The sequence below is a fragment of the Anguilla anguilla genome, chromosome 2 (assembly GCF_013347855.1).
Source record: "Anguilla anguilla isolate fAngAng1 chromosome 2, fAngAng1.pri, whole genome shotgun sequence".
Lineage (NCBI taxonomy): Eukaryota > Metazoa > Chordata > Actinopteri > Anguilliformes > Anguillidae > Anguilla > Anguilla anguilla.
Genome location: NC_049202.1, coordinates 10497937 through 10522406, shown reverse-complemented (window position 1 = coordinate 10522406; position 24470 = coordinate 10497937). Strand labels below are relative to the sequence as shown.

General features: G+C 41.9%; 2 protein-coding genes across 5 annotated transcripts; one reads left to right on the top strand and one right to left on the bottom strand.

Annotated features, from left to right (window-relative positions):
* Positions 1 to 2696: 2696 nt before the first annotated feature.
* ghitm (growth hormone inducible transmembrane protein) lies at positions 2697 to 9874 on the bottom strand. Of its 2 annotated transcripts, none has more exons than XM_035407401.1 (9): positions 9741 to 9874; positions 8656 to 8799; positions 8231 to 8333; positions 7476 to 7587; positions 6985 to 7126; positions 6182 to 6290; positions 4770 to 4958; positions 4016 to 4187; positions 2697 to 3391 (listed from the first exon to the last, which is right to left on the bottom strand). In XM_035407401.1, exons 2-9 carry the CDS (start codon positions 8785 to 8787, stop codon positions 3304 to 3306), a joined length of 1047 nt encoding a protein of 348 aa, XP_035263292.1. In that variant the 5' UTR covers positions 8788 to 8799; positions 9741 to 9874; the 3' UTR covers positions 2697 to 3303. The 2 variants fall into 2 exon arrangements, with proteins under 2 accessions (XP_035263292.1, XP_035263294.1); XM_035407403.1 differs by having other exon boundaries at positions 9728 to 9817.
* A 992-nt stretch (positions 9875 to 10866) lies between these two features.
* LOC118218017 (carbohydrate sulfotransferase 3-like) lies at positions 10867 to 24262 on the top strand. Of its 3 annotated transcripts, none has more exons than XM_035400338.1 (3): positions 10867 to 11669; positions 20095 to 20310; positions 20659 to 24262. In XM_035400338.1, the coding sequence occupies exons 2-3, from the start codon at positions 20231 to 20233 to the stop codon at positions 21893 to 21895; spliced, it is 1317 nt and encodes a 438-aa protein (XP_035256229.1). In that variant the 5' UTR covers positions 10867 to 11669; positions 20095 to 20230; the 3' UTR covers positions 21896 to 24262. The 3 variants fall into 3 exon arrangements, with proteins under 3 accessions (XP_035256229.1, XP_035256244.1, XP_035256236.1); XM_035400353.1 differs by lacking the exon at positions 10867 to 11669 and adding an exon at positions 17692 to 18756; XM_035400345.1 differs by lacking the exon at positions 10867 to 11669 and adding an exon at positions 19413 to 19497.
* The last annotated feature ends 208 nt before the right edge of the window (positions 24263 to 24470 follow it).

Below are 24470 nucleotides of genomic sequence, written 5' to 3'. Positions count from 1 at the left end.
TATGTCCATTACTGCTTTCAGTAAAAACATGACCAGTTATGCAAATAGTGACATCCATCACATCAACTAAATGCCTTTGTCTTCAAATTATACATTTAAACTGATATATAATCACAGCTTAATAGCTATACATAAGATAATAAATGCATGCATATCAATACACATTCAACAATTAACACCTGAAGGAAAATAACTAACAAGCTTATTTTTATTTCCTCATACATCTACCACCGAGTTCTCCATTCCGGCGGCCGCTGTGTCTGTGGAGGGGACACAGCGCTCTTCCCTTACCTTCAGTGGACATCAAGGCCACACAGAGCAGGAGCACCATCCCCCAGGCCAGCAGCGTCTGTCCCTTCATATCTCACGGACTCCTGGAAAATGATCTTCCAGGGAACGTTCCGGCGTCTTTCAGTGTCGAGAGCCACCCAGTCGCCTCTGAACACCCAGTATCCTCCCCCTGCTTTTTCAAAGGGCCAGGCTTTAAAGCTCGCCACCAGGAAGTAACCTGAACAACGCTACACCTTTTGGCAAGGATTCCAGAATAAAGCTGTACTGCGGTTTATTCACTATAATACATGTAATGGCATTTTTACTGGGCACTGATGTTCAGACAAACCACACAGGCTATTTCATTTAGGATTATAATGGCTCGCGTTCTCCGTGACATTTTCCAACAATGCGCTTTGAGTTATTGTGAGGCTTCCTAATGCTTTAAACACAACGAAAGCTTTCAAATTTAGAATGCATTGTCCACCTCATCATTGGTTTTTCCCCCCTCAATGAGAATGTAAGAGAAATTGTTTGCTTTCTATTTGGAAAAACCCGAGTTGTCTGCACCTTTGTCTGTTCCCTCTCAGAGGTTTGCAAAAATACAAAGCTTTTTTAGACAAAGGGAGAATTATACACGGTAAAGTGTCTCAGCATCTCATGACCCAGACACTCACTTCACAAAGATTAAAGCTGCATCAAATCTTTGAAAACAAAATCATTTGCTTGTCACTGGTCTAACAGCACACAGAGATTATGAGTTTCAAGATGAATATGTTCGACAAGACTAATAATTCACATTCGATAAAGTCCATCAAACTAAAACAATTTTCACTTTGGCAATAGTGAGTACAGCTTACTTGCTAAAATTTGAAATGAGAGAACACACTGGTGTCATGCATATTAGTCTCTATCTCTTAGATTGTCCAATAAAATAGCATTTAATCATGTTTGCTCCTTTTGGCATTTTGCACATCAGTGTCTGCTAGGGCAACAGTGTGCCTGCGTGACAGAGTTTTGGAACCAAAAGAGAGTCTTTGATCACAAGACTAACCCATAATCAAATATTACACTGCGGCAGCTGAAAAATACCTTTATCAGGTATGTTGAAGAGAGGGTCAGTTTTCAGCTAGATGAATACAGCGCCAGATGAACAATGAAGCAAAAGCACATTAAGATTTTTTTTAAAAAATACACTTGGACTGAAGATCACATTGCATGGTGCAAGCTAGATCTGATTTCTTACTTCATGAAGCTGCAGGCACCTCTGGCAAGATTCATCACTTGTAAGTGATATAGAAATGAGACGAAAGATGACCTTAAGTGGGGCAGAATGTGCATGTTTTCAAGCCTGTGGCAGAGTTGGCTACTGTAAGCTTAGCCTGCAACTAGGGTGTGCCATCTTATTTTTGTGCAACCATGTAGATGTAATACCTTCTGCGTGCTACACCTTTTAGGTTGGAGATAACAATGTTCAGCAGCTGAAGTGAATAAGACATGCATTGCATTTGGTTGGCACACGCAACTATAGTATTGATTTGTTATTGATGTCCCCATAGCACAGAATACTCTTTCAATAGCAGTTGTGTCTTGGGAGTCTGATGTGGCAGTGGATGATTGGCCGTACCATCAGCCAGGGAGTGAGGTTTTGTCTGCAGGGCATTTCCCCAGCAGGGAATTTCATCGCACGATAGTGACACCTCTGGTGAGTCAGGTGCCTGCAACCCAACTGTAAAAGACTCAAATTGATCATGTACAAAATGAGTGCAAAGACATTCTAGACAATGCAAGAGATAAAACTAAAGCCATAAGTAGGTGAATACCAAGGTAACGAAAGCGATGGCTCTCATCTTTGTGTGGAAAGGTGAATGATGTCAAAGTATGGAATATCTACATGAAACATTTAGGGCCCCATTTACTGAGAACTTTAGCACATGCAAAATCTTTCAGCTTGCACAAAACCAACAATGGCAGGTCACAATGGTGTTAATTCTGCATTTTTAAAAAGGTTTTTCACCTGCTAAAGCTCTTGGTAAATTATACCCTCGAGGTAAGGGTGAATTCTTGAAAGATAAGAAAGGGTTCACAAATCAAAAGCAAATGCTTCAGATCACATTACGTAAAATCAGAAGTTTGAAAAGACTTTTCATCAACACAAAAAGTCTCTTCAGGCTTCCTGTGATACTTACCCTGTTACCTGCCAGGAAGCTGGGTGAATGACTGGTTAGGCAATCATTTGAGAATTTCTTAGAAACTCTACCCTTCATTGTTAATGCTAAACATTAACAATAATACCGCAATAAATATCAGGTCTAGGCAGGGAATCTGTTCTATTCGGCAGTTCAAATAACTGCCCTTTCATTAGAAAGACAGACTGACCCACCTAAGATCAATATAGAAGTAAACATGAGTCACGACACCAGAGATTCTCCAACAGGGGAAATGCTGTTGTTCTTAACTTTATTAGGAGCTTTTTTCACTGCTGTGTCTAAATCAACTTCAATCAAAGCAAATACTCCAATGAACCACCGATGAAAACCCCATTTTACAGCACACATGCAGGTCCACCATTTTGCAAGGAAACACCCATACTGCACACGTTCAAAGGGAGATCATATGCCACACTGGAAATTTACCATGACAATACAGCCCCACAGCTTTCTGATTTGCTTTGCATTCAAAAATTACGACACATTAACAACCACATGTATAAATATTTAAGGAAAAAAAGGTTGAGGTACGAGCAAGGATCAACAATATTTTGATAATCCACTATCATGTCAGAATTCCTTTAATTAAACAACAAATGCATATGCAAAGCAAATCAATGAGTGATTTCTTTACAAATAAGTTATCTAGTTTTAACAAGACAACTTACACTGAAACTAATGTGTACAATTTAAGCTCCAATGCCAGGGTAAATGAAAGAGCTGTGTTCTAAAAGTATATTGTAACTCCAGTGCAGGCTTGCAGGAAGAAGTCCGTTTCACAGGAAGCAGTGCTTTTAGTCCATCTGTAGAATGCTGAAGATGTTCACTTCCTCTTCCCTGCTCCGCCATTGGCCAGAATCATCACCATCCTCATGAAGATGTTCAGAGTGTCCATGTATATTCCCAAGCATCTATGAGTCAAGATTAAAGGGTACATAATGTAACATTACTAATTGCCATGCCAAAAAATAATATATATACTTTTAACACAACATTTTTCTCAACCATTTGTCCCCCTAATTTGGAATTGCCATATGTACCACTTGAGTTGCAGCTGTGCCTTTTTTATTGCAAAGGCACAAAAAACTGAACAATTTAATTGTTTTATTTGTTTAAATTATACTCTAAACTCTATATGTAATTTATACCGTTTTGCCTTTGGGCATTTTGACAGAGTTTAACGGTAGCCAGCCTGCTAACGGTACCTGCTGTCACTGACCTGAGTCGACAGCGAGTTTAACATTAGCCAGATTGCTAAAGGTACCTGTCACTGAGCCGACAGTGAGTGCAACGTTAGCTAGTGAAGGCGTGTGGCACCGCAATGAGGCGCTGAAATCTGCTGCTATTCAGTCTTGTGGGTACCTGTCCTACGAGAACTGGTGCCACAGTGGTACAGGGGTTTGGCATCCAACCCTGCTTTTAACACAAGTGGATAGTGGGCATGACCTGAGCTTACTGCACAAGTGGTCTGACCTCAGAACTAAGTTCTCCACTGAAAGGACACCCGCACGGCACAGAGCCCGAACCTCACTTACGAGTTGATGGGGTCGTATTTCTGAGCGGCGTACAGGGGGAAGGTCTCCGCCCGCTTGATGACCTTCTGCGTGTCGTACAGGAGGAACATGCTGAAGAGGATGAGCCCTCCGTACACGGCCACCCCGTACAGGCCCGCCCCGAAGGGGGACGTGGGGGGCAGGAACATGGAGCCTGGTCAGGGGGGAGAGAGAGGGGGCGTCATTCTCACGCAGGGCAGCTCGAACCTGGAGCCGCCTCGCCTCAAACGGACTCAGACGACGGCGGGGAAATTCCCTCCCTGAGCACTGGATCTCAGCCAACGGGAGCTCGTCTTCAAGTTGACTCCAAGCTCACTTCCGATGAGATTACATTACTTAATAATACCCATCCATTCATTTCATTCACAAAACTTTTCCATTATACGTTGCCAAGTCCAAGAAGCTTTCCAACATAAAATAGAAATGAATTAAAATAATGGGAAGAAATAAACCAATGAAACTTGTAAAGACATCTAAAAAAAAAAAAAAAAACATTAAATAGTAAAACAAATGAAAGCCCCTTAAAGAAAGCAATAAACATGTGACCCTATAGCACTGCAAGTGCAACAAGCATTAGGCTAATGACACGTCTGAGGCCCACTAATCCCAGCCATTTTCTCACGGTGTCTCCTGTGGCACACCTGCAGCCACGTAAAAACAAAACTGAAGCTGACCGTGCGCTCTCCCGCGCCCCGCCCGTTTAGCGTGAATCCCCGTTAGCTACAGCAGCACTCACCGATGGACGAGGCGAAGACCACGCCCAGCCCCACCGCCAGGGGGCCGCCCATGTTGAGGAACTTCTCGCTGGGGGCGCACATGGCGACCGTGGACAGGCCTCCCACGATGCCCGCCGTGTACCAGGCGGCGCGCACGATGAGGGGCCCACCCAGCAGGGTCAGGGGGGCCACAACCGCCCCCATCACGCCTTCAAAAACACACACACAAGGTCACAGAGTTTCAACGGCTGCGCTGCCTCTTCACAGCAACCCACACTGAAAGACTCACTTAAAAAATAAGCATGATTAGAAAAATATCCTCAAAAATAAAATAAAAAATTTAAAAAACTGCTTAAAAGTAAGCTAGATGTTGAGCAAAACTGGGTAAAAAAAATTATCTGAGAAGATTTCATGCATATATATAATTTAGCAAAAAAGTCTTTGTAGTAAAGTACCAGAAAAGAAAATTAATCTTAAAACCGTAATAATAAGTCACTGCCTGAATTCATGCTTACATAATACAGATTAAGATTTCAATTTGTACAGTGCCTTCTGCAAGCTTCAGCTTGAGTACAGTTTGAAAGAATATGTACAAGAATATGACACTGCAACGTATACTTTTTTAATGTGATAAAACTTGTTATTGGTATTTTTTACAGAAATAATACTAGACGCTAACAGTTATTGTTCTACGGCTAAACAGAATGTTACTTTATGTAATCAATCCTGGTGCAATATACGCAAGTCTGGTCATAAAATCTTTCCTGTTGACATATTTGCTGTATTTCAGCCAGGCAAATGACATATAACATATAAAAGCATGTTTACTGGTCTGCAGTATTTATGACAATGGGTGCATAGAAAGGTTCTGGCTTGTTTTGATTCACAGTTCCAAGCTTAGTACGCTCTATCCTTGTCTTTGCTTCCCCCTAGTGGTAAAACGGCAGTAGCTTTTAAAAAATGTACTTCATTATTTTTTTCCCCACATTATGTCACAATAGCGTAATATCCTCCAGGGACCAGCAGGGAAAAAAAGCTTAAGTATTTCAATTTTCTGACATCCTATACATGTCTTGGACAACAAAAACATGCTGCCGTGAAAATATTTTCTAAAATATTATTTTAATGAATGTCCCTGGTAGTGCTGTAGTGTTTTACTATAGCAGAATACATTGTTCTTGAAATTAATACCAGTGAATCATGTCCTCTATAGGAGACAAAAATTAATTGCTGGGTGTTCGGAAGTTATGTTTTAATAAAATGTAAACGGTCATGTTACACAACTATCTAAACAGTTTGTGAGAGTCTGCTTCTCTGTTAATAAAATGAAACCTATACGAGGCAAAATCACTAAATGCAATACCACCACTAGACTGGCCTACAATGAAGTAGAGAATATCAATTTCACAGAGGAAAAAATAATAATAATTACCAGCGTGGAACATCCAGGCGAGGTGCTTGGGAATCGGGCTGTGCTCATAAGAGATGGACCTGACCAGCATCCCCGCCCCGATCATGGCAGCAAACGTGGCACCGATAGCCTAAGCATTAGCAAAGAAACATAAGAACGGGCTCACCTGAATGCACACCAACAGGCAAATGAGTAATGCACTTACTGCGCAATAGTCTGAGAATACCAACGAAAAATGTCAGCTAACAAACCACACGTTTCTGATCGGATTGTAAAGAAAGTCTTTCCTTACGGATATTAACCCAATTGGTAAAAAAAAAAATAGAAAGTAGATATCACTGACTCTGGGCCACAAGGCTGGTCTACTGAGCAGTTTACAGTCCTTCCAATTTACAATAAATGTGAAGAGAAGTATTGAAATTAACCCAAAGCGTTCAGGTCAGCGGTAGCTAACCGTGGTCCCAGAGAGCCACAGGGGCAGCTGGTTTTTACTGATACTCAACACGGTCCATTAAAGCAGCTGATTACAGTTACCTCGCCTTGGCTGATTTCCTTGTATAAACTGCATGATTTTTCAGGGAACAAAATCAGCAGATCCCGTGGCTCTGCAGGACCAGGACCAGCATACACCCGCTTGGGTATATCTTAAATCAGCTTAGCACAGTGCGTCCATCCAAATGCACATCTGGATTACGCCTTGACACAGATGTGCTAACAAGTTCTTTGAGGCACCCTATTGCACTAGTACAGAGAATATGATGACTCTGCAGGAAATGAGCACTGCTTCCCAAAGCCAGAGTAAAGAGCGCATGGAGGACCCTCACCAGCCAGGAGCCCCTCATCATCAGGCCCATGAGCGCCGGCGTCCGGCTCACCGCCATCGCGGAGAGGGCAGTGAACCCCACGCTGCCCGCGAAGTACATGTAGGTGGAGTGGATCCTGTCCTTCACATACTGGGGCCAGATGCTGCAGGAGACACGTGGCAATGAGAAAACAGCAAATGCAAAACAAGCGGGCACGCGAGCGGACATTCAAAACGCAGACATCGCGTAGTGTAGTCAGGGAGTGAACAAGATCCGATTTTGTTTCATATCCCTCCTTGTGAAGCACTCGTGAAGAAATGCAGACACATTCTAAACGCAGTAATTAAAATAACTTAAAACTGTTTTTTCGAGAATTACAAAAAGTGCCATTTTAATCCAACGCTGGCAGAGTGCTGAAAGGGTTTATTCAGAATCAGGTGCGAATGTGTATGTGTGAATACGGCTCATTTGTTTTAAATGGCTGAATGCGATGGGAGGGCCGATGGTCGTACACTGCTTTCTCGATGGCGCCGATCTCATTGGACATCCCCAGGCCATAATAGCACAGGGCCCCGAGGCCTACGGCGGCCCCGCCGCCCAGCAGCATCCGCCCCATGTTATCCACTGAAAAGAGAAACCAGACACACGTTCATAAAGACACTTCAGCTCGTGAAAAACAACCGTACACCTGAACTGGGGAAGCAATTAAAGATTAAAGAAAACCCATTCCGTCAACACGTTTTAAAACGTTTCTCGTTTAAAACTTTGATAAGCCGGTAAAACCCTCACAGCTTTTAAGTTTCACTAATTAACACCATCATTGTGAATATTAACACAGGATCCTTTAACAGCCTGACAGAGTATGCTGTGGGCTAATCAAAAAACAGATAATAAGGGACCAAAATGCAAATTAACTTTACAAGCAAAAGCAAGAATGGATCAATATGCTGGTATGATGGCATGTTCCGATTTTGAATAGCAGTATAAAAAGAGAAATGCTAAACGCTAAAACAGGACAGTTGTATAAATATTAGTTTAGCTTGACTGAAAGAAACGAAAGGTCACTTCTTGTGTGCCAGCTCTTTATGACCCAACAAATTCTTTCTGCTAAGGTTCTACACAAAGCTTTTGTTGCATCTAAAGATGTTGTTATTAGACAATCAGCTCATACACAAGGTAGAATTATTACAGTTCATGCTAACCATACTCAGCCATTTCATACCCGTGAAGGCTGACGTATATGCAACCTGAAGACGACATACGTTACCTTTTATGAAGGTTTCAGCGGATGGCTCAAAGGCCGCTTCTTTGAGCTGGTCTTTAGCAGTCTTGCCCCGTCGGAAACCAAACCGAGCTTTTGTGGAATACCCCTGAAGGAGAAATAAATGCTCACAATCTGCCGTTTTCAAAAAATCCCATGTACGTGCACAAACTGTGTCAGAATACGGTAATGGGACAGTAGCTCCAATCTCTTGAAATAGAAGGCTGATCATGATGCATTATTCTTATTACTGTGCATTCCTACTGCCAGTACATATAGATATATATAGTACAATTTCCTGGATAATAACCTTTTTATTGGTACAATTCTTTTAAAGATGACTCTCTAACATTACCGATGGCATGATATACAACAGCTTCCACAAGGCAAAGGTAGGTCCCCAGCCCTGAGTACAGTTTGACGGCACTCACCTGGGAAGGCTTCAGTAGGGGCTGACTGCTCTTTAAGAAGGAGCTCCTCAGAGTTGGGGAGCTCTGGGCTAGCGCAGAGCGCAGCCCTATCACAGGCATACTGCGCAGGCATGCTAGCCTGGTCACCAGCATCGTTTCAAAGCACTGCAACAGAGAAGTATGCACTAATATTAACAATTATTAAACAAACAAAAAAAACAAAAACACTGCTGAGTGTAATTCCCAAGCAGGCCACTGTTCTTGTTGGATCTTTGAGCATTTTACCAGAATTGCATCAGTAAACATCCAGCTAAAGAAACTGTTAACAAAGGTCGCTGTATAAGTCACACTGGATATGAGCCCACTAAATGCCTAAAAGTTCTCTTTTTTCCACAAATGTTGACAATTTCCATAGATAACTATCTGCTACCTAGCTATCCTCTACAGCTATAACAAACTGCAATGAATCTTAGCCAGCTAGCTGTAGTAGGAAGGTATGTCATTACTCTGTATAGTAAAAGTTGAGAAACATTCTCTGCAGATCGTTTAGCTAAATTGCCCCTCTGCTCTTTGCCGAATGTTCGCTGCGTTTCATTGGCCAAGCCAACCGACTTCAGAATACGTACCATAACGTTAGCTTGCTCGCAAATATGCAACATATTACAGAAGCGATGTAATATGTTGATAATCGCAGTTAACCAGAGCTAGCTAGCTAGTTAACATTAATAAGCTAACATCAGCTAGGCTAGCTGCTTGTTGTCGAATACTCAAGTGTACACTAGCGTTATAGCACATTTAGTGACTAAACTGCATCTCAGTTGACGTTATCACAGTCGTTAGCAAACGCTGTTTAAATAAGAGAGATTCAAAGCACTTTGGTTAAAAAGCTAGCTACAATTGAGCTTGGGCAAATATAGTTTAGCTAGCTAAAGTAACCTGGTAGTTAGCAACAGGCTAGGTTTTGGAACGTTGTTGATGTTATCTTACCTAATGCCTAGCCAACTGCTTCAATATTATCCACATTTTGAATCAAGTTATTCTTACAGTGTTACCACAAACATAAATATATGTCTTTTGACATTTCAGACATTACCTTTAAGTCTTACCTTGCTAAATGTATGCGAACGTTAAAATCTGTCCTCAGTTGTTGCGTACCGTAGAAACTGACGCAACTCAGAACAACCTTCCTGAAAGTTCTTGTTGATGACATCATTACCTGGCGACACTCCGTGGTTCAACGCGGAATGCGATTGGCTGAAGCGCGGGAGGGGCGGGGAAGTTTCCAGGCTGCATGCTCGGAGTCGGACGTCCGGTCAAAAAAGGCACACGAGCGGTCACACATTTTCAGAGAACCTCTGTTAGAATTTTCTAAGAAATTCTAAGAATGTTTTTTATTTTTTATGTAATTATTTTACTTTTGTTCCATAGAGAGATTTCTCTCTGAATGTCCCAAAAGCACAATTAAATATTACACTTGCTTAAATGCGCTTACAATATTGGGGTTTAATAAAGTATAATTTAGACTCGCTGATATGGGGATGTCGTTTGCCAGGCATGGTGCATTCTCACATATCTGGTGGATGCACCTTTGTTCTCTTGAATTGTAAGTTCAAGTTGAAATTCGGCAATAAACAAATGGCAAAATGCCAGATGTCATTAAAAATGAAAACAATCTAAATAACATAGTAAGCCATCAGAGAATGTCGTTGAGCTTATTGATGATTATTATTATTGTTGTTGTTGCTGTTGTTGGTGGTAGTGGTAGTGGAGGTGGTGTTAATTATGCTGTTATTGATGTTGTAGTTATTAGTAGCAGTAGTGGAAGAATCAATTACAGCATGCTTAGCTGAAGTTTAAATCTCAGATTTAAACCCCTAGATCACAGAACTGCATGGCAATTGGAACAGGTAATCCATATTTCACAGATTTGGGTAGCTCTTCCAGCTGTAATGCCGTTCTGTGGTCTAGGGACTTTAAACCTGAGGTTTAAACTTCAACCATGCCTGCTGCAACTGACCCATTGAATTTTTGAGGGAGAAGTAATAGATAGACATTGAAATTTAAAGTCCGCAGCATCGTTGCCACACAGATACATGCGATACATCACATAAAACACTAGATGGCAATGTTTCAAAATAATCACGAACCGTTTCAATAAGTTAAAACTGGTCTATGGATAAAACTGACAACGAATGGACATTAATACATGTTTTAAGATCCTTATATTCCAGTTCGATGGAAACGACAGTAGGAAAAATATTCACAACGAACCATTTGAATTCTAAAAGTGAAGTTTATTGAGTTCTCACTGAGATCATTTTGAGAACTTAACATGATTGTTTATTGTACACTCCAGACTTCGAACCTGTTTAATATCTTCAGTTTATTTGTTGCCAGCTGCTTACATATTTTCGCAGCAATATGACACAACAGACTGTAATGTGCGGCAAGATTCTCAGCAAAGTGAAGACCTGTAGCCTTCTACTGGCACACCTCCCGCAACAGTAAGCTCCTTGTATAGAATTCAAATTACATGGGCGCTTCCTGTGACCACGTGACTTGGGGGCTTCGGGTGATTTCAGTTAAGGCGAATAGTTACACACTTCATGATCTGAAGTTCTACTCGCAGCTCACGGGCCATTAGCAGCACGTTATATCGTTTCAGGAATGTTTTTGTTTTGTCGTTTATGTGTGTTCTTTAAAATAAACCAAAAACAAAAATACTAAACTTTAAATTTGGACAAACTTTTGTTTGATGAGTTTTGGTTGATAATTACTACTTCAAATAAGTTTTATTTTTAAATGAATTGCATATATTTTATTTATTACCGATTCACAAAATTTACAATGGAAGACATGGGGGGCGAATAGCGGACATGGAGCAGTTTATTCTGTGTCCATGGCAAATGAAAGGAATTTGTTGTCAGAGCAGCATCATTTTGGAGATGCAGACAAAGCAGGATGCTACCATACGCGAGCCATCATCATTGGGGACCCGAGCAATGACTGTCTAAAACCCTGAAGATAATTTTGAAGTAAGTATTGGGAAATTGATAAATGCAAAACATTTCTTATGATCTAACTTATCGCTATTGTTTATAACTGCATTTATTGCAATGCGTTGGAGAGGGAGACGACACATATTTAACACATGACACACTACAGTGATCTGCTATATTAGACATGGTCATTATAAAAAAAAATAATAATAATTTTAGACAAAACCTCCTAATTGTGATATATCTAGAGGACTATCAGTAGCCTACGTTCCAACAATGGTAACCGAATGGCTGTGGTTGCATGGCTAGAAATGAGTTAACACTGGGTATTGTCGAATTTTTTTGACATTATCAATCATGGCCTGTTGAAAGCCTGTTGTTTGCAGCAAGTAATGAAAGGGTGAGACTCAAACAAGTGCGAGGACAAGTGACTTATTATTACCGTCATGTAATTCACCTAGATCTTAAAAAAAGAAAAAAAAGAAATTCAGACTGGCTTTTTGAGTGTGTCAGACAACACACAGGTTGCAGTGCAGTATAATACCTTGTATGAAACCCAATTAACTTTTTACTTTAATAATGAAGCCCTTTCTCTTGAATAGGACAATTACTATATAGAAAAGTGGTATCTGCTTGACTTCAGAGAAATCTATAGGTTTCTCTTTCTCTCTCCACCCCCCTCTCTCTGTCTCCCCCCCACCCATCCACACACACACACACTGCCACAACCACAGCCTTCCAGTTCCTGTGCATGGGCGGCACCAGGTCATCTGTCACTGGGGACTGTGGATGTGTGACTTTGAGGGGAGCTGTCTGCGGACGTGACTGAGGCATGCTCTGCCCTGTGTTGGGGATTGGTAAAGATCACTCACCGGTGCGGTGCAGACATGCTGTTATGAAGCATGACATGACATGCCAAGAGAACCTGTTCTCCAGATTTCACACACTTAATGCTGTTGTGAGTGTCAACAAAAAAAAATCCTTGCATCATGTATTTATTGTATTATATGGGAAATTGTACAGCAGGATTGCGTATAACTGGGTATTATTTTGTTGGGGAAATTTAGCATTTTCAGAAAAAAGCTGTAACCATCAGCGTGGTAATTCATGTATAGAACCTTGTTATGGTTCTTTTTCTGTAGGGAGACCTGACAGGATATTTTTTAAACGAGCTGATATGCAATATCAGTTCTGCACGTGTTACTGAGTTGTTACTGAGTTGATTTTTTACATCTATTTAAGCATATTCTTTAAAAATAAAAGAGTGAGGTGATCGGATATAATGACGCACTTTAAGGACGTAGGCCTACGTCTTGGATTTATGAAATCACAAAAATACAGGCGCTGGGGCATGGAACTATGAATTCCATTTTGCATGGAAAAAATGATGGTTCCGCAGTAAGGTACACATGACAACAATAAAGGACATGAGTCCCACATCGTTGGTGTAAATGTAGCTCAGATTAGGAGAGAAACAGACAGATGTGCGGCACATATTTATTTCCGTTCTCTTGCAGCATTTGCTTTTGTCTCCATTCTGAAGCTGTCTGACAAAGAAGCTTTTATCTAGGTGAAAAATCTACCAATGATAGTTTCAGTTTGATGAGATCATCGAATCTGTAAAATGTGGTGATTGTTTCCCTCAATATTCCAACTGTTTGTGCAAGCCTTCTGACAGGTTGATGGAATCAGAATAACTGACTTATATTAACTTAGCCAACATACAATAAAGATTTGCTGCTGTGAAGCTGTTTGTTTTGGCACGGTTTAGTTATGCCCAGATGATGCTACAATGCAGTGTGTGTGGTTGTTAGGTTATAACATAATGTAGTTTTGGAAGGCTTGTCTTTTCCCATCAAAAACTGATTCTTAATAGGTAATATCTGTCTCCAGTTATAAAATTGATGGGGAAAAGGACAATTTCAATGTTTATCTTAGACCAAAGTGCTTTGTGCTTGAACTGAATTGTTATGTCTGCTTGACACAATATTGTAACATTGTTATGTCCTCTTTGCAAGGTTCTCATTGTAGCACCTATTTGAACGAGGGAAAGAAGATAGCTCATAAATAAGTAATTTGGAGCACAGGAGCAGAGAAAGTGTAGCTTCCAAACATTTTATTAGGCCTAGGTTAGTTAACTGAGTTCATACTTGGTTCATACCCAACATTAACTGTGATACTGCACCAGCAATGTACTCAACCATTAGGAATGATTGATCAGGATTGCAAGCCCATCCTAGTACTATGATTCTTCATGTCAGTTACCAAGTGTGTTTTCTGAAATGCGTGTAGATAGTCATCGGTTATCACGCTGCAGTTCTCCAGCTGAACTGCACAGCAATTGCACTGAAGACTGTGGGCCTTACACAACTGTTGCTGGCAAACTGCAGGTTCTCAATCAGCCAGAGGAGTTGCTGCTGTGAGATGTGGTGAGAGATACCATGCCAACTGATTATAGAGTACCCCTCTATAATGTGACTTCTTAACTGTCACATGTTCAGTTGACTTTGTTATTCTCTTTTTCTACTCTTGACCTACAACCAAGCAAGCATGGCCAACACTGAATTCAAGTGTCTTCCTAGAGGGAGAGCTTTGCCTGTACTCTGTATGAAATCCAATAGTGAATACTGTCCCAAAAAGATCAGACTCCATATTACAGTAGATCCCTCTCGCTGTTGTTTTCTGTGACCAGTGATGACAGTGTTTTTATCACTAACCACCATGGAATCAGCAGATTTCCAACTCCACTTACAGTTCAGGCCCAGCACCACCAAAGCAAAACAAATGCATACTGGAAGACCTGAACCTAAACGACCTGGTATGGTTCAGCTCTACAGTGAAAAAAGGGCTATCGTATTATTACATTTTAAAATAGCTGGAAACTTAAGGAGACAATGTGACGGTAGTGTGATTGTACACAATTTGCATCAATCAGTGAATGATGTTTTGACTACAATATACCATATGCAGGAATTATTGTTCATTCCAGTTAGTTTTGTGGAAAGCAGTGAAATAATATGAATTACTTATTCAGGAGTAGTTTGGCTATTACAATTTCATCTGAAATGTATTTAACTAAATCTACCCTTTGGAGAGAATCAAGGGCTCAATGTTAGCTAATTAGCTACGTGAAGACTTTAATGAATGAGGTTTCCCTGGCTGCCTGTGGAAAGTACACTGTTCCTGCCCTGTGTTCACTGACAGTGTAGCTCTGGCTTAGCTCTCCATATACAGAGCCCTCAGCAACATGTCTGAGGAATGGCGGCTTCAAGTAGCAAATAAAACCCGTTGCCTTCTCAAGCGGTTGGGAAGTGGCATCTGTTACAATGGAAATCACAGTCATGCTGCATAAACACAAAGCCATCCAATTCAGAGTTTATTCATAGGAGGTAGGTTTATTGTACCTCGAGGTTGTGTAAACACTGAAAACCTCAGCCACACTGATGTTTAGCTGAACCTGGCCTAACACAGCATTTATCCTTTTGTGCTTGAGACAGGTATTTCTGCTACGGTTCATATTTCGGGGAGCATACTTTATAAATATGGCTAAATGATTAGAATAACAGACATGGTCTATTAATTCTAATCCACATTGACACAGAATGATCAGTCTTATGTAGTATTAGTTTATTTAATTAAGAACATGATTTATGTACTGTGAATGTTTTTTTATATATTTTTTTAAAACAGCTGTGTTACTGATGTTGTCGGTTTTATTAAGGCTTCCTTAATACTGAAAAGCAAACCTTTTATAATACCACCATTTGTAGTGTTTGCTTTTCATCTGATCAGGTAAAACATAATGATGTTTAATATAAAGATGTCTATGTATGCAACAAATCAAGCTGGTAATTTTCCTACTCTTAACTGCTCAACTCTTTTACCTGTGCTGTAATGTTTTTAAAATGGCTCCTTCAGAGCACTGCATTCAGAACACTGATGCTAGAAAGAGCATGCCGCTGCTGCATGAGAGTTTAAAAGTTGTGGTGAAATGTTCAGTTTTACTTTAACCCTTACAGAGATTGTATGAATCCAGGTGGGATAAAATGTATACTGCCAAAATAAAATGTATGCTGTCATAGTTGAGTATTTTTAGAACCATTTGTATATACGATTTCAGTTTTTAAATGGTTCACCATCCTCTGAGGCTTGCTTCATCATACATCATCGTCTGCCCATTCAGGAGAGTACTGGGAGGCAGACATCTGTTCCAAGCCGTGTGGAAAACAGTCAGCAAACCTCAGACATTAATAGTGGCTATTATGTGGCAACATGTGAGTGGCTAGATAGTTTACAAAGTGAGCGCCCTGAGTCACCGTCGGTAATGTTACTTAGCAGAAAATGTGAACAGTTATATTCTCTTTCCTTTTGAATCAGGGTTTCTCAGGAAAGAAAATGGCACTTGATAACAAACAGTGGCGTGCTTTAGAGGAAAGGCAACTTTGAGGCCTGACCTTGTGAGAATGCCTACTGTGCAAGAGAAATTTCGAGAGCCTTCACTTTCTGAGAGATCTTTGTGTCTGTGGTATGCAGTGGGACAAGCCAGGGTGAAAGATGTCTTTGCCGAAATACCAAATGTGCTTTAATTGCTACAGACGTCCTTTATGTTCTTTCTTTGGTATTCCACATTGAGAGCAGTTTCTTACTAAAATGTCAGTCCCTAAAACATACCATACAGAGAATTCCACAGAGGTGGCATCCAATCAGTTTTCTGTTTATATTGCAGTCTCTCTGGTTGGTTAGGATGGTCCAAGTCTGCCCGAGACAGAGATTGCATCAGGGTGTTAGAACTGAGCTTCAGCTCCAAAGAGCTAGAATGGAGGTCTGAAGGAACTGTGAAATTTGCTTGACCGAAAACTAAACAACAACACAATGCAGTGCACCATTTACACCGCTGATAAATTCCTGTGTTTTTGGCCCAAAAATCTCATAGTGACTGTTATCCCCCAAAATTATTTAGTTAACTGGAGGTGATTTGCATTAATGTGCAACTAAAAAAATAGAAAATAAATTGTGGACATGTGCCATGACATGGAAGCAGAACTGTGGGTTCCTGAGTAGGACTCTTCAGACACTTAGAATGCTACAGAAACAGCTTAGCTTTAGAAAATAAATAATGATGAATGTGTACACCCAATTAAGGAAACATACAAATGTCCTTCTACACTGTTATTTTTCTGTCATTCACAAGAGGTCAAATTAGAATCCCTACCCCTTAAGACTTGGAAGCTTTCCACCAACTAAGATCTTTTGGAACAGATATTGGTCCCTTCAACTGCATTATTTACTTCTAATTTCCAAACAATTTATATTTAATCTAGTACACACATCCTGTTTTTTTATAAAAATAAACATATCCATGGGCATTCCATTTGGTGCTAAGTAATTAGCTGGTTATTTTGAGGGACAGTTTTTCCCTTTCAAAAAGTCATAGAGATCTTATAACTTTTTAAAGATTCTCCACTTTAAACTACTTGTTTAGATAAGGTATTCTCCATGTTAAGCAGTTTTCCAGATTCTCCCCTTCCTCCTCAGCCTGGGCAGTGGTCTAAATCTGTTCACAGTACAGCTGTGATTCCACCCATCTTCCCTGTCAACCATATGCATTCCTCATGTGCTGGCTTTTGGGCTATCAAGCTGGAACAAGCTTTGGTAAAGCATCCTCTTCTACATCTTTTGATTCCCTGAAATTAACTTCTGGGCCATAAACTCACCTTTATGGCTTTCTGTGATTGTGATCAAGCCACAGGTATTTGAGATAATTCTCTGCTCGTCTGTAGGTCTCATTGACTGCATTTATACCCTGTAATTCTAAGTTTACGGTGTGTGTGTGTGTGTGTCTGTGTGTGCGCGCGCGTGTGTGCACATCTACTGAAGACCTTTAACATCTAACCAAAGCAGTTCAAATATTAATGAGTGAATAAAAATTGCTGTCAGAACTGTAGCTGTATTGCAGTGATCTTTTTCAGAAAAGCTTTTCTCCTTTTTTGATTCTACCCCGAGACAGGGTCTGTAATCATATAGGACAATTCCATAAAACTCTTTTTATTCTCCTCCGCAGTACTTACCCCTGGTTTGGTTAAGTGAACAGCTAGTACTCTACTTTACCCCCCTGAGGCCATAGGAAGAGTGACCAGACTTTTAAGAGAAACAGATGTACCGCTCAACTTTTTTAAGAGACACAGACAAGTGTTGGTGGTTGAGCTGAATATGTTTGAGTTATTGAGGTATTGAAGAGATGTAGAACAGCAGACAGGAAATCTGTGGCTGCTGCAGACTTGAGAAGTTTGTCACATCCTATTTAGTCATAAAAGCCACTCAAATGTGCTTTCTAATCTGAGGTTGATTCCCCCGCTGAACACCTAGAAGCTTAACTGGAATACACATAGTTGCAGAAATGCATGCTTTGCAATTGCGTTTGAGTGGTTGAACTTCTCTATTTCTCACAAACAGGTAATAACAGAAAGAGAGTGAGTGTTAAGCATATGTGAGCTCTGGACCAACCTCCTGTAAATGAATGCACAGTAAATTATGAGCTGTAGTGAGTACATCAATGTTTATCTGATTAATTATTTACTTTGGCCAACTATTTGGTGCGAATCACAGCTGCCTCCTGATGAGGTCTGCTCCCATTTGGAACACACACAAATGGTTTTTTGAACACACACCTCTACATCTACAAGTCCCCAGAAAGAAAGCATCTTGCGCCTGCGCAACATGACAGACACACCTGCGATTGCACTCCCTGGTTATCTCCCAGAACTTAAACTGTGTGTTCCCGGATTTAGGGGCCAGCGCTTCACAGCGGCCTGGGATGTAACCCGATACTGAAAGCCATTTGGAAAGTGCAGGATATCCTCATATAGTCCCTGTGAAAGCTGCACCCGTTCTCACTCAGGGGACCAGCAGTCATCTGAACTCCCGCTGACCGGGGCGAGCTCATCGGACCCCCGCTGTGCGACTCTCTGTGAACTCCCACCACGACTCAACGACTGCAGTTCACAGACCTGGAATAAACAGGCTCGTTTCCCCCAAACAGACGTTTATTCTTGCTTCAACCTGACGGCCTACCTGTTCCTCTCGCGGTCTCGGTTTCTCTGCGTCTGTCAAGGTCACTTCCTCTGTAGGTGGAAAATGGCCCGATAATTAACTTCATGACTAACCAGCTTGCCAGAGTTGCTAGGGCTGACTGCCCACTGTATCTTCCCACAAGCATGCCTGTTTTAGAAATGCCAGCGCTAAACTGTTTTTATAGCTCGCTTTATTTTTGATGGACATTTTTTCCACAGACTGCCAAAACTAAAACGGCAGCTTTTATTTATCTGTATCTCGCTTAGTACATGCTTTACTGTTAAACTTCTCTTTCTCGGTTCCTTATGTTTGGTCACGCTTAGGCGCGGTGGCTGTAACTTTAAAAGGGACCCCACACGTTTCTAACGGAGTACTTGTTTGTGTGTGATCTCTAGGCCCGGCCCTGAATCACACGCTCAGTTTGAGAGGCAGTTTTTAAGTGCACCTCCAGCGAACGCTGTTTTGTAGCAAGATGAATGGTATGGCGCTTGGCTCTCAGCAGATCTCCTCAGCTTGGTGAAAGGAAGAGCAGATGGCTGATGTCTTCTCACACATAAAAGGGCTCTGTAACACACTGACAGGTGTCGGGTTGCAGACGGGGTGCGGGGGTGGGGGTGCAGGGGCGGTGGTGGTGGGGGTAGTTCGGCCGGTGTTTGGGGGTTGGGGGAGGGGGGCAGGGGGGCGGAGGCTGACCACACAGTTCCTCATGCTGCCTTCAGTGCCAGGATGTGGATTCTCTTGCTCGGAGTTTACAGTGTTTATGTTGTGGAGATTTGTGGCCCTGTGAAAGATGGTAATCCTCCTTTGATTTCTGAGCCGTATTTATACCTGCATATTTATAGTTCTCATTACTTATCCTGTTGTGTGTATAAAAGTAGTGGGTTGCCAGTGTGGTGTTGTGCTGTCGGCAGGGCTCCAGTTGAATGTAGAATGTGCTTGTTTGGTGGGTCTGTTCTTTACATCTCATTGTGCTCCCCAGTGTAGCGTGCATATTTTTTCAAGGGGGTAATTACCCTCAATGCCAGCCTTCCTTCTAATTTAACCTACACTTTACAGTACACAGCGAAAGAAAAAAAAAGTGCGGTGATATAGTTTATATGCATGTTTCTGAAAGTTACTTTATATTTAGTTTACTTTTACTAAAAATCATGCAGCCAGCCTGGCGGGTTTTTCTGTGATTAAATTCAAAATATAGACCGCAGGTGGTGATGGCTTTATGTGCTTTTTTGGAATTTGTCAGCAAAAATACAGTGCCTGTATGTGCCTGTGTAATAATAATGCTCTGTATGGTCCCTGGCACCCTCAGAAGTTCTTCACATGGCTGTTTAACGTCTGGTTACCTCATGTTCGCTGTTCTGCTGGTGTGCTAAATGTTTGTTTGGCATTGCAGAATGAAGCCAGGATCTGCAAGGCGAGACACAATGAACTCTCAGCCTCATTGAACAGGCAGCCGTGGATCCTTGCGCCATTGGCAGAACTGACAGAGAAGCCATCCCTGGAAACAATCTCAATAATCGCGTCCAAGAATGAGGATCAAATACACAATTTCCTTCATCTTTATTGTGGCGATAGTCATCATCGAAAAGGAAAACAACATCATCTCAAAGTAAGCCGGCTTTAATGACCAGCTACTGTTATGTAATTTACTATGTCTATTAAATCCTTCCCTGTTTCAGTAAGCATACAGTTATTTTTAAATGTGTGTACGTGGGGGTGATTGTTGTTTACTATTTAGATGTTTAAAGGGTAAGAATTCAACATAATTTTCAAGACAGATATTATTAGAAATGTTATTACTTATTTTTACTGCAACCAACTATGAACAATGCTTGTGACTCTCAAGAGTCTTCTTAATTTATCTTTCTCTTGTAGTTCACTGAACAAAAGGGGTTCAGGTCAGTAGCTGCTGTGTCAACATTTGAATTCTCCTGACCACCTTGCGTCTGTCTCACAGGGTCTCCGATAAGCTCACGCCCAGGCAGACGCCGCAGACGCCGCTGCAGTACAATGTCTCCGCCCACCTCCTTGCCAAACGCAACGGGTCCTACCCGTCCCTCAGCAAGCTGGACCTGGCCTTCCCACACCTGAAGAGGCGCCTGGAGAACTTCACCGAGCAGGCGGAGGGCGGCGGCAGCGGCGGCGGCGGCAAGAAGCACATCCTCCTGATGGCCACCACCAGGACCGGCTCCTCCTTCGTGGGCGAGTTCTTCAACCAGCAGGGGGCCAACATGTTCTACCTGTTCGAGCCGCTCTGGCACGTGGAGAAGATGCTCACGCTGGAGACGGGCGGCACCAACGCCACGGCCTCGGCCAGGGCCTACCGCAGCGTGCTCCAGCAGCTGTTCCTGTGCGACTTCAGCCTGATGGAGACCTTCATCAACCCCCTCCCGGTGGACCACGTCACCACCGCCCTCTTCCGCCGGGAGTCCAGCAGCTCGCTCTGCGAGGAGCCCGTCTGCACGCCCTTCGTCAAGAAGGTCTTCGAGCGCTACCACTGCAAGGTCAGGCGCTGCGGGCCGCTGAACCTCACCCTGGCCTCCGAGTCCTGCCGGCAGAAGGAGCACCGGGCCATCAAGACGGTGCGGGTGCGGCAGCTGGAGACCCTGCGGCCGCTGGCCGAGGACCCCCGCCTGGACGTGCGCTTCATCCAGCTGGTGCGGGACCCGCGGGCCGTCCTGGCGTCCCGCATGGTGGCCTTCTCCGCCAAGTACAAGAACTGGAAGAAGTGGGCGGTGGACGGGGAGGTGCCCATCGACGACGACGAGGTGAAGAAGCTGAAGGGGAACTGCGACAACATCCGGGTGTCGGCGGAGGCGGGCCTGAGGCAGCCGCCCTGGCTGCGGGGGCGCTACATGCTAGTGCGCTACGAGGACATCGCCCGCTTCCCCATGCAGAAAGCGGCCCAGATGTACTCCTTCACCGGGATCCCTTTCACCCCTCAGGTGAAAGAGTGGATCCTTAAGAACACCCAGGCTTCCAAGGAGGCCAGCGGCGTGTACTCCACGCAGAAAAACTCCTCAGAGCAGGTGGAGAAGTGGAGGTTCAGCATACCCTTCAAACTGGCCCAAGTGGTACAGAAGGTCTGCGGGCCGACAATGAGGCTGTTTGGCTACAAGTTCGTTTACGACGAAGCGACACTGACTGACAAGACTATCAGTTTGCTCGAAGAAAAGATGTTTAACTTCCATTAACTTTTGTGTTCGTTTTGACAAGATGAAAACTGGAGAAACCTAAATATGTAGCGTCGAGGGAATGTGTTGTAAATATTTATTGAGTTCAGTGGAGAAGGCAAAGCCGTAGGAGGACTGTGGGTACAGCCACAGTACGAACCTTCATCAGGGCCGGAAACTCCAGGGTCTGTGCTTTACACTTGAATCACTTGAAGACTCAACATTCATTAAAGGGGAGGCGACTCCAAAGAGCAACTGACAGCAGAGCCGACCTGATTTAGCTTGTGAATTATTTTACATCAAAGCTGAGTTATGCTGCCATCAAGCTTTTTATTATGAAAGTTGAAGGTAAAAGAGTTTTATTGAGATTGATGGTGTCCTTCATCTGCAGTACAAAACACACTGAGCATATTAATAATGGATGGCAATAATTGTGGTTTTGATGAAAGCTTGATGTGGTTTTAGTGCTTTTCTCCTGCAGTTTCTCACTCATCTACCTGCAGTAGGGAGCCCCCTTCTTTGATGATGTGAATAGGAAACCTGAACAACATAAGAGAGTGTTGGCCTTTTTTTTTTGGGGGGGGGGGTGACTAAAAGTCAAATTTCAATATCTTGACATCCTTAGGACAGAAATATAAATCACTGTATATATATATATAATCACATCACTGTTTTGTCAGAATCAGAAATTATGTTTGCCTCAGGGTTTTGATGTAAGGCTTTCGAGATTTGAGACTGCTGACCTGCTGTTGCCAATTCATTTTCTGTACTGATCACAGCTCTTATGTTTCACAGATTTTCAGATGTACTCGGGTCAGTGTCAGTTTTCTCAAGTCCAACCCTGTGCCACAACGCAGGTTTGGCCATTACATCATCACCATTTGGCAAGCTAACTGCTCAACATTTATAATTTATTGAAGCACATTTTTCAAGTGACTCATGGGGTATTTCATTACATGTGTCCGGTTAAACATGCCTGGTTAGAATTTAATACTGTTAGAGATTCAGCACATTTGATATGGACACTGTCGACAGTTTCTGAGACCGGATTAATTACAGCTGATTAGCACACCTGAAATGCATTCGTACGATCTCTTCAAATGCCAGTCTTTATTTGGACTTTTCCAATGTTGTTTGTCATACACTTTCAATTATTTTAATATTTTATTTTAAGTGTGCACTCATTCATACCAGTTTATCGAGTTTGTCACCCACCTCTAATTGGGCCCTAATTACATTTGTATTTTTATGCCAAGATAATTAATGAACAAATTAGTGATGCTGCTTAAATTCCCAAGATAAGACCTGAAATTAAAACACGTGCCCAAGAAAATTAATACTTTGGAGATTCGCTCGGTGTCTACATACAATATTTAAAAGTATATATTTCTTAAAGAAACAGAGACCTCAATGATAGCTACTGTAAATTCAGCCTTTCTATGGAAAGTCTTGTGGGTACATGGCAGTTTATTTTTGATAACTTATTTAAGGCCTTTTTGGAATGTGATGCATATGAACAGAGAGAAGGGGAGCAATGGCACTGGTGAACATAAAAAAAACTGGTTTCCAGCCAAAATTTTATCTCACGGCTCTGACACTGTCGAGAGATTCTTTAGCTGTACATTAGAAGTCATTCAGCTATACGTTAGTGGACTTGAGTGAGCCTGTGTGTGTGTGTGTGTGCGCGCGTGTGTCTGTGTGTTCAATAGAGTTAACAGTAGTGCTGAAGTGTTGAGTTATGGGAGGAAACCCATCTCTGTAAAACAGATGTTTACAGTCTTACTGTATGTACAGTAGACTTCCTGTCTGCAGCTGGTTTGCAGCGTTTGTTTATCTGTGTTTGTTTTTCAGCTCACAGAATCTCTTGACTGGTGTCAACCGACCAAACAACTGGGTTTATCTCCTCAAGTTGTATTTATGATTTTTTAGTTTTAAGACTCTATAGTTTTTGATAGAGGTGACCATAGTGAACTGCTTGGAAATGTATTGTACAAGTAAACTAACTATGGACATCTTTTGTTTGTTTAATGTTTCTATGTCATTTTAAAAATAAATTTACCAAGTTATTTTATCAAATAAAATAGGCTGTTTTTTTATTCACAGGGTAAGCTTGCTGTTGATTTCCCCCCATTATGGATTTGTGTTAGGAAAAAAAAGCTGTTCTCATGGTTTACTTGAGGAAAAATCCAGGTGGACTTTCTGGAAAAAGGTTGTTCCTGTGTGCTGAGCTTATTCATTTGGGTGTCAGAGGTCAGAGAGTGATGGCCAATAAGGCCAATAAGGTCATGGAATTTTCTAGTAGGATTCCAGCACACCAGTGGAAATAATGCTGACTTAAGCTATTGTTACAAGACTGTCATCCAATAAATGCTGTCTTTTAATCGTAAAGCTGTTTTGTGCCATGAAATGATTACGTTTCACCCCTGGAAGAAATCAAACTATACAGAGAGCTTTTTCATACATTTAAAACCAATCGCAGTAACTCACTGAAATATTTTTAGCTGTTGGTTGAAATAATATTCTGAATTACTGTTCCAGTTTGATTTAGATGTACAAATTAGCTAACAGAACTTTAATAATGAAACTAAAGCTATGT

Coding starts and splice junctions, on each gene's coding strand:
- ghitm (XM_035407401.1), bottom strand. CDS start 8,787: ATGCTGGTGACCAGGCTAGCATGCCTGCGCAGTATGCCTGTGATAGGG. Junction 6,291..6,984: donor TGATGAGGGGCTCCTGGCTG/GTGAGGGTCCTC, acceptor GCTAATGCTTAG/GCTATCGGTGCCACGTTTGC. Junction 4,959..6,181: donor CGCCTGGATGTTCCACGCTG/GTAATTATTATT, acceptor GTGTTTTTGAAG/GCGTGATGGGGGCGGTTGTG.
- LOC118218017 (XM_035400338.1), top strand. CDS start 20,231: ATGAGGATCAAATACACAATTTCCTTCATCTTTATTGTGGCGATAGTC. Junction 20,311..20,658: donor GAAAACAACATCATCTCAAA/GTAAGCCGGCTT, acceptor TCTGTCTCACAG/GGTCTCCGATAAGCTCACGC.